Source organism: Suricata suricatta, chromosome 14 (genome assembly GCF_006229205.1).
Source record: "Suricata suricatta isolate VVHF042 chromosome 14, meerkat_22Aug2017_6uvM2_HiC, whole genome shotgun sequence".
Taxonomy (NCBI): domain Eukaryota; kingdom Metazoa; phylum Chordata; class Mammalia; order Carnivora; family Herpestidae; genus Suricata; species Suricata suricatta.
Genome location: NC_043713.1, coordinates 70,728,648 through 70,738,296, shown reverse-complemented (window position 1 = coordinate 70,738,296; position 9,649 = coordinate 70,728,648). Strand labels below are relative to the sequence as shown.

Below are 9,649 nucleotides of genomic sequence, written 5' to 3'. Positions count from 1 at the left end.
AAAAAAAGAAAAAAAAGAAAAAAAAAGAGTTGTTACAAATTTGAGCTTAAACGTTTAAGCTAATAAAATATGACTTTTGTCTGTTAAAAAAAAAAGAAAGTTGCTAGGATGGTAGATTTTAAAAATTCTCATCACAGGAAAAAATATGTACCTATGTGTGGTGATGGATATTAATTAAATGTGTTGTGGTAATCATTGTGCAATATCTACCAAATTTTATTTGCTGTATATACCAACTTACGTTGTATACCTTAAACTTCTATGTCAATTATTACCCCAATAAGACTGGAAAAGAGGTGTCTCTTCTAAGTAGAATATAGTTGTTGTTTTTTTAGATAAGAGTCTGATGACCTTAATGTTTTAACTCAGGTATTTAGTCTACTTATATTTAATAAACTTACTGTACATTTGGGTTTATATGTGCCATCCTATTATGTTTTATTTGTCATGCCTTTTATGTTCTTTTATCCTTTTGATTTTTGGGAGGCTAATCAATATTTTATTAGCTATTCCATATTTTCCTTTAAACAAGTTGTCAGTTAAACTTTCTTGAACTATTCTTTTATTGCTTAGTCTAGAGATTAGATCACACACCCTTGATATATCATAGTCTGGTACAAGTTTTCCTTTTACCACATCCCAAATAATTCTAGAACCTGAGAATAATTAAGTTCCACTTAGCCTCTGTTCATTTTCTCTGCTATTATTATATTTTGCTTCCATATGTTATAAATCCCATAGTCTTTTTTTTCTTATTGATGTTGTCAAGAGCTAATATTCATTTATATTTACCACTTATTTCCCCTTTCTGGTGCTGTTCATTCTTTTCTGAAGTTCAATTCTTCTACCTGGATTATTTCCCTTTAGCCTGAAGAACTCCCTTTGGTATTTCTTAGAGTGAAAATCTAATGTAATAAATTATTTTAACTTGCATTTGTCTGAAAATATATTTACTTCACCTTCATTTTGGAGAATATTTTTGATGTTTGTTGGACTCTAGGTTGGCAGGTTTTTTTCCCCTAGCACTTGAAGATGTCATTCCATTATCCTCTGGTTTTTATAATTTCTGTTAGAGATTCTGCTATCCATCTCTTTGGTGCTCTTTTGAAGGTTATGTGATTTATTTTCCTCTGGCTGCTCTCTGTAGAGAGTAATTTTCAGCACTTTTACTATAATATAGTCTGGTATGGTTTCCTTTATATTTATCCTACTCATAATTTGTGGAGCTTCTTGACTCTCTGGGTAACTATCCATCAGTTTTGGAAAATTCTGGCCATTGTCTTTTCAAAGTTGCTTTTACCCAAATTATTCCTCTTTCTGATTCTAAATGATATATATATTATTATTATGATTGCATTCCATGTATATGTGTGAATGTTTCATTTTTGATATTGTCAATTGATCTATTGCCAATCCATTAATTATATCAATTCTATAGCCAATCAATTGTTAATCCATCCACTGAATTCTTAATTTTAGATATTTATTTTTCTTGTTTTTAAAGTTTATTTATTTATTTTGGGGGGTAGGAGAGAGAACATAAGTTGGGGCAGAGAGAGAGAGAGAGAGAGAGAGAGGGAGAAAGAGAGAGAGAGAGAGAGAATCCCAACCAGGCTCTGCACTGTAAGCGCAGAGCCCAGTGTGGGGCTTGAACTCACAAACCGTGAAATCATGATCTGGGCTGAAACCAAAAGAGTTGACTGAGGCACCCAGGTGCCCTCAGATACTTATTTTTTAATTCCAACTTTACCTGTTGGTCTTCTTTTGTATTATTAATATAAACATAGTGGTAAGGAAGGGCATTTTGCCTCTTCCTTTCCAGTTCCTTCATTAGTCATGATGTTGACTTTCAGGGTGATACAGGTATGTCTTACCATGTGGAAAGTTACCCATTTTACCAAATACTTTTTCATCGTCTGGGAATAAATACACATGATTGTACTCTCTTGATATTTTAATATGGTGAGTTATAGTAATACATTTCCTAATATCAAACTATCTTATATTTTTGGAAAAAAAGTCCCAGTTGGTAATGAGATACCATTTTCCCTAACATTTTTTTAATATATTGTTGGATCTGTGTTTAATATTTTATTTATAATGTTTGCATTGGTATTTAAAAGTGAGATTAGTTTAGGGTTCCTGGCTTAGTTCGTGGAGCATGCAACTTGACCTTGGGGTTGTGAATTCGAGCTCCATATTGGACACAGAGTTGACTTTAAAAATATAAATAAAATGTTAAATAAATAGACAAATGAATAAGCTTAATTGTAATTGTTGTGTGCTATATTTGTTAGGTTTGGGCATAAATTTCTTGAGTTTCATAAAATGAATTTAATTGTTCCTTTTTTTCCCCCAGTGTTATAACAATTTAAATAAAACTGGTAATCTCTTTCCTAAAATTCTCATAAAAGTGGTTTTAAAGTATGGAATGCTAATTACAATATAAAAGCAAACTCAAATGTAGGGGTTACACACATAAAATAAGTGAACAGTATGTACCTTGATATGAGATAAAGGAAGTATTTTATTTTAAAGTTTATTTATTTATTTTGAGAGAGAGTGAGAGAAAAGGGCAGAGAGAGAGCCAGAAAGAGAATCCCAAGTACACTCCGTATTGTTGGTGCAGAGCCCAATGCAGGGCTCAGATCTATGAACAGTGAGATAATGGCCTGAGCTGAAATCAGGAGCCAACTGACCGAGCCACCCAGGCTCCCCAGAAGTATTTTAGATGTAATGTAGGCCAAGTTCAATGTGTGTGTGCAAGATGTGGTCTGTGGGCAGCCAATGTGAAACCCTATGGACCAAAGACAGGGACCATGTTTTACACATATGCATCCCCCACCCCATGCCTAGCATGGTGCCATGTGGCATCATGGTTAACAGCACGGCCCTGAGATGGACAGGTTCTCTTACTTACTTACTTATGATTTCAGGTAGACCAATTTCCTTCTCTGAGCCACTTTCCTCTCATTGATTGACGTGATGAGAACAAGAACAGTAAAACTTACCTTCAAAGGTTGTCATGAGGACTAAATGAGACAATGAGATAATTATGTAAATTTTCTCCCAAAGACTCTTTGAGGAAGGTGCATTAAACTTTGCTAGCATTTTTTTTATCATCGTGATATTTACTTATTTTTTTCTCAAATGGAAACAAGTTTCTTTGTGATTTTAACTGACTAAGCCACCCAGGCTCCTCTTGTGATTTTAAAAACAATACATCCTCATTGCAAAATTGGAGCAAAAAAAGTACAACCATACTGTATTTAAACAAAATTCTATATAGAGTAGGATAGCCTAATTTTTCCACATAATCACTTCCGGTGGGCATTGTTTTCACTGACAGCAGAAACTAGTGTGGTTAGAGACATCCTTCACCTTCCTGTTACCATGAGCTCCTTTTCAGTGGCCATAGGCCGGATCAGGGTATAGATGTCCATTGTGAACAGGGTGCTGGCACAGTTGAAACTAGAAGCCAGGGAGGACATGAGAGAGGCCCATAGTGCGGACAGCATCAAGCCCTGAACGCCTAGAAGAGAAGGGACATTTCCTGGACCACCAGCTCTCTGGCCATGCCAGGAGAGGCCTTGGGCCTCCTAAGGCACTTTTCTATATACTACATTTTCTCATACAAAAAACACTCAAATTTTATTTGGAGCGGCATTCCATCTAAGACAGATTAAAACATTATATTTGTCCTTGCTTTGTGATAAGACTTACTAGTTTCCTGCTGTGTCTTTACATAATAATGAGAGTTAATATCTCTTGAGTGGTTATTTTGTGCCAGAATATTTCCTTGCGCATTAGCCTGTACCATCTTACCTACAGCCCTGTGAGATGGACTCCACTGCTAACCCATTTTAACAGATGAGAAGCCTGCGGCTCAGAGAAGGTTCTGACTGGAGGCAAGGGATGTGACTCCTTGTGCCTCAGTGTCCTCATCTCTTAAGTGGGCATAAAAGTAATATCGCATACGGCTGTGGTTCAGATTAAGTTAAGCAGATGGGTTAACAGAGAGCAAGCACTCATAAAATGTGAGCTATTAACATAACAATCCAATATTTTCACCTGAAATGCTACCATACTGCAGGGACTTTACTCTGTAGAATGATTTCTATGTGTTGATGGGAGAGCCTGAGGCTTAACTGGGGCCTGAGCTGGAGGCCCACAGCAGCAAGGTCCCTGCTGTATTCTGTGGGCTACAAGCCAGGCAAAGACTGGTATCTTTGCATCTGCCTCCCTCAGGTGCCCTGCAGCTGATCCTCACTTGAAGCCCTGGGTGCTTTAGGATGGGGTCAGCTGCAGAAGCTGGACAACTTCCTTCCTAAACTGTGCAATGGTCGGTGTTTCCCTCTGTCAGACTCCATCTCTATTGGATTTTACAGAAATATCTTAACTTTGATCTCTAGAGCTCTTACTGATCTTTAGAGCTAATAAGGGATTTTAAAAATGGTACTGTTTTTTTGGCCATCTCCATAGGATTTGGGGAAACAGCTGAGATGAATGCATAGACTCACTTTCAATTTGTAGTGAAAGCCATCTCACTGTTGGTGAACTGCCCATCTCCCTGACCACCACTGGACATAAGGCATCATCTCTGCCTTCTCATTGCTTAGGACACCACCTAGCACAGAGTGGAGCCCTCCAGTGGAATGAGTGAGGAAAGAAAGATGGGAGCCAAACAAGGGAAGTAAACAATGCAAATCATGGGCCAGGGCTGTGCCTCTGAGAGCATGCATACCTTGTGTGAGTGTGTGAGAGATGAAGAGGGAGGAGGCCTGGCTCCTTCCCTCAGGGCAAGCAACGCTCCATCTACATCACTAATGTCCCCCCTACTTCACAAACAACATTCCACCCAGAAAGATCGGCGGTAGATAAACCACTCCCAGCTTCCGCACTCCTCACCATCCACTTAAAGCCTGAGGGCACAGGCTCCCAAAGGGACATAGAGGATGTGGTTTCCATGGCAGAGCCCATCTCTTACCTTTGGGCAGCAGCTCTACTACCAGCACCGGGTAGGCGATGGAGCTGCAACCAGTTCTTGTGCCACAGAACCTCTCACATACTGAAGGTACAACACATGCCACTTTATCTGCCAAGGAAGATAACAATCACACCAACATGTTGGCCTTAGAGCTCTAGAATCTGAGTTGAAGGGAAGGGAAGCAAATTAGTACATAGCAAAGTCCTATGTAGATGTCAGATTGGTCTACCGTGACCACTCCACTTGATGATCCTCCTCAGGAGGCTCACTCCTCAGGAGCTGGGGGTAGAGGCAAGGGCTGGGAATTAGACACCTAGGAGCCAGGTGAATCAGGGCTACTACCACCTCACTGCTTGACCCCAAGCATGGGATATGGCCTGGACATGCCTTTCAGTGACCACTCTAGGTGTCAGGAAAGCAGACAGATTATTCATCCACATACTAATGCGTGAACAACTCATAACCTTACTTGCTTAGCCCTCACAGGAGTGTTATTTCAGAGTATTTGGGAATTTTCAGAGTATTCAGGAATTTTGGACAAAGGGAAATAAAGGGAGTGAATGGGATATGTCCTTCAAGAGCTTAAATTAAGCATATAAAGTTACCATCTGATATAAAGTTACCCAAAACAAATCAACTTTTATGACAAAGAAGCAGGTTATTGCCCCAGTTTATGGGGCAAGCCATTTACTAGGGACAGCTATGGAGCTTAAGCACTGGTTACCAAAGGTCTTGAGGAAGACTAAGACTAAACTTGATTAAAAATCTCAAGGGGGCAGCTGCATCCATTTATATCTGCCCACTCTCCCTGCCTTCTGCTTTGGGTAACAGAACCTCTGTGACACCTGGGGTGGTATAGGAAGGGCCCAGGAGCCAGGCCTGGCCATTCTGGAAGTTCCTTCCTCTTGGCTACAATGACTGGTCCCTATCACTCAAGTGAGTTCACTAAGACTCCTCCGGAATTTTTGCCAGAACTATAGGGAAAGGAAATACTTGGTGGGTGTTGTTGAGCTGGTGGGATGGAGGCCTGATGCTGCTGGTGACCACCTTGCCACTAGATGGCCTGAGGATGACACTAGTTCTGAAGGAAGAGGAGCTAAAAAGGGAATATGTTCAACCAAGGGCCCCAGATAATATAGGGCCCTACACGGAAAACCAGATTTCGAGAACCACACCTTGGCAGCTGGCAGTGTCTGACCCCCAGCTCTGGCCAGGGGAGAGACCCAGAATCTAGGGCCAAGAGCATTTGGGTTCTTGAAAAAGCATATTCTTCCAAGAACATGGACAGGTGCCAAGCTTCCATGATAAATGGCTTTCTGGCTTTATACACCTGGATAAATGTGTAAATGTGCAAATGGATAGATGGATCTGGCCATTTCTGAGAACTAGGGACACATGGTTCCTGGTTCTTCTTACCCAATGGCTCTCCATCAGTGCATTCCATCAACTCTGTTCACCCCTTGGTCAGAAGGCTGGAGAGAGTCTGGGTTCTTGAGGCCCACTCCCCACTCTTTTCCTCCCTCCCTAAGTAGCTTCCTCTCTAGAGTCCAAGATATGTGTGATTCTTCCAAGTCTTCTTCTTAAGTGAGCAGGACGGTCTGTGCTGTGGAGTGGGGTGGGGAGGCAAGTCCACAAAGCCCAGGGAAGAGAATTCTGGAGTCCTAGAAAGCATAGCAGTACATTTCCTAACTATGAGGAGGCATCACCTATGAGACCCCAAAATGCCACCTGACAGCCAAAGACCAAATCTGGGAATGCTGTAACAAAGACTTTCTCTCTGTTAAAAGTGGAAAGGAATTAGGATTAAAAAGAGGCATGCCTCGGGGCAGAATGAAGGATGAATTTGGCTTAGAGATGTCTCCTGCACATGCTACTTAGCAATAAAAAGTATTTTACGTTCTATTTGGCCTTGTCAAAGCTCAGCAGCATAAGACTCCCGTGGAAGCCACCTGCTCTGCCACAGTGGCTGCACCTATCAGAGAAAGTGCTCCATGAAGGTTTATTGAATAAACAAACCTGGTACCTTAAGAGATAGTACAGCTAGTAAAACTAGGTAGAAATGGGAATGAGATACATCCACACCGTTATGATAGCTCATTAAGGGAAACAGAGACGCTTTAATAGCATTTAGTGGAAAGAAAGTGGGCCTGAGTCAGACCCACTTTGGGAGTTTACATCGAGCTCCCCCTCTGACAAGCCCTCCTGAAGGTCTGAGTGAGCAGTGACAGCATCTTTGAGATCCCCAACACAGTGCCTGGCACACAGACGTGCATGCCATGATGATGCGTCAGTGCAAAGGGGACAAGTAAGTCTCCTGCAGATTGTGCCTCCAAGCTCTGGCGGAGAACTGGGCTCTAGCAGCATGGAGCATCGGTCAGCTCTTTCCTGCCTGAACTCCTCTCATGGAATTTCTCTCTTGCCGCCTATATCCATGGTCTCTGCCCGACTTCTGTTCAGCACCATCCCTAATCTGAACCCCTCTGCTCCCTAGAAAGGAATCTGGGGGCATCTCAACACCTCCCAATACTGTGGGAGGCCTGATGCTAAGAAAACGGAAGATGAGCAGTGTAAACACATCAGAATTAAGAATTTACCTGGGAACAAGATGCGGCTGATCATTCCCGGCATCACTATGCTGAACATGGGCAGCAGCTTCAGGTACCCACAAAGTAGGCAGCCCCCTCTCACATGAGAAATGTTCTTCCCTGCCAGGCATCGCTGGACAAAAATCTGCCAAGGAAACACAGATGGGTGAGGGGGTGATGGCTCTATCAGAGTGTATCAAGCCTGGGCCACCGCGGCACAGACAGGATAACTGTGACCTGCTGCAGCCGCAGTATGTGCCCTCTGGTGGGTTTTTGATAAGCTGCTCACCCTAGTCATCCAGGCATCTTCAGGGCAGGCAGGGCCAGAGGAGATGCATGTGACTATGAGCATGTTTTGCTTCGTGCACAATTGCCTCAGGGGACAGGAATGGTGTGCATGACCTTGGCCTCATTGTTAGCACTGCAAACCAATTACTGAGGCACAGTGCTTACGAACTGTCCCCTGGCAAGGACGAGTCTCCCTCCTAGAGGCCACAGACTGTCCCTGCCGGGCAGAAGGAAGAGAGCCCTTGTGACATTAATCAAAGCAAAGGATCCCCGGCACCAAATTTTCAGAAGTAGGACCAACTTCGTTTGTCTGAACTGAAATGAACTAGTACAGACCTTTAAAATGCAAAATCTCCTCAGAGAGGCTTCACGACCCATTTCATGGTGCTCCTGCCATAAGAAGCAGTGTGCACTCAGGCCCAACAGAACGCTACAGCTGGCAGGTGGAGAGGCACTTAAGAAAGCACATAAAGACATGGTCCAGTGCATCACAACAACACAGTATTATGTATGTGCTCAAAGTAGGTTTCAGAAGAATATTTAGATAATGTAAAAGCTGCATGCAGTGTGATGGTAACTAAAAGGCATACAGGATTCAACAGCAGGCTGTACACCATGACTCTATACCTAGAAAAAAGTGCACAGGAACAAACTGACATGGTAATAGTGGTTAATCCCGGCATGGTAAAATTAGCAGGCAGGATGGTCATCTTCTTTATGTTTTCTTTATTTTCCAAATGCATCATTTTAATAATAAAAGGAAGAGCCCCAGAGAGGGCCTCCTCATGCAACAGGTACTGTTTCTCGGGAGGTCCACTGTACCCTGTTGCTGGCCTCTCAGTGAATGCGGGCTTCCGCGGAGCAGGTGTGCATGGGCAGCCAGGCTGCATTTTTTGGTCTTTGCTTAGCTCTGCGCACCGAAGAGCCAGGCTCTCAAGCTAGGGGATGAAGGAGGAGGGCAAGGACAGAAATCCGGCTCTCATTCTGAGGCAAGGGTGACCAGAAAGGCAGTACATCAACTATGTAGAAAGTCCTAAGACTTTTGTACATTGTCCTATATTACAAAGTGGGGCAAAGAGTGGACTATTGTTTAAAAATGGTGATGGGCCAAAGTTAACAATTTTCCTTCCTTCAGTTTGTTTGCTTCCTTCTAGTAAAACATTTTAAGTCACTTTCTTTACTAGTTAGAAATTATGTATTCTACTTCTGTGTATTTAATAATGACTCTTAAAATTTTCACATAGATACTTCAAGTCTAAAGTAAATCAACATCCCCACCCTTCTGAACAATTCAGAGTCCACAGACAGATTTAATTCCAAACTGTGGTCTAATATTTAAGTTTTGTCCTGTTTTTCACTTCCTGTATTTGTAATTATTATTTTTCAGCCCGTTTGCTCAGGATCTGTCAACATCTTTGCTATTTTTCTTGCTCATGAGTATTTCCTTTTTTTTTAAAATGTGCATCTTTCAGTCCTTCCTCAGGGAAGGCTAAGTCTTGATTTTGCCGTAGGTCAAGAATAATACTTTAGCTGGGCATGTACTTTAGAGGTGACATTTTTCTCAATGCCTTTGAAAATTTTACTCCTCTGCCTTGGATTACATGGTTGCTGCTGAGCAGCCTATTGTTGGGATAACTGTCTTCTTTTATCAGTAATCTTTCCTCTTAGGTACTTTTCAAAATCTTTTCCTTGTCTTTGATGTTCTGAACTTTATTCTGGTTTCACTCCATTTCTTTCTGTGGATTTGTAAATTATTTCTGCTTGAGATTCTGTGATTTTTTTTTTTTTT

General features: G+C 41.8%; 1 protein-coding gene across 1 annotated transcript in view; it reads right to left on the bottom strand.

The window, feature by feature from the left end:
• Positions 1-9,649, bottom strand: part of LOC115277814 (sodium/glucose cotransporter 1-like) — a 58,772-nt gene that overhangs the window by 22,892 nt on the left and 26,231 nt on the right. Inside the window, exons 9-11 of the mRNA XM_029922214.1 lie at positions 7,582-7,717; positions 4,988-5,095; positions 3,382-3,532 (exon numbers count right to left, since the gene is read on the bottom strand). Of these exons, the coding sequence (XP_029778074.1) occupies positions 3,382-3,532; positions 4,988-5,095; positions 7,582-7,717 (395 nt within the window). The remainder of the gene's footprint in view (positions 1-3,381; positions 3,533-4,987; positions 5,096-7,581; positions 7,718-9,649) is intronic.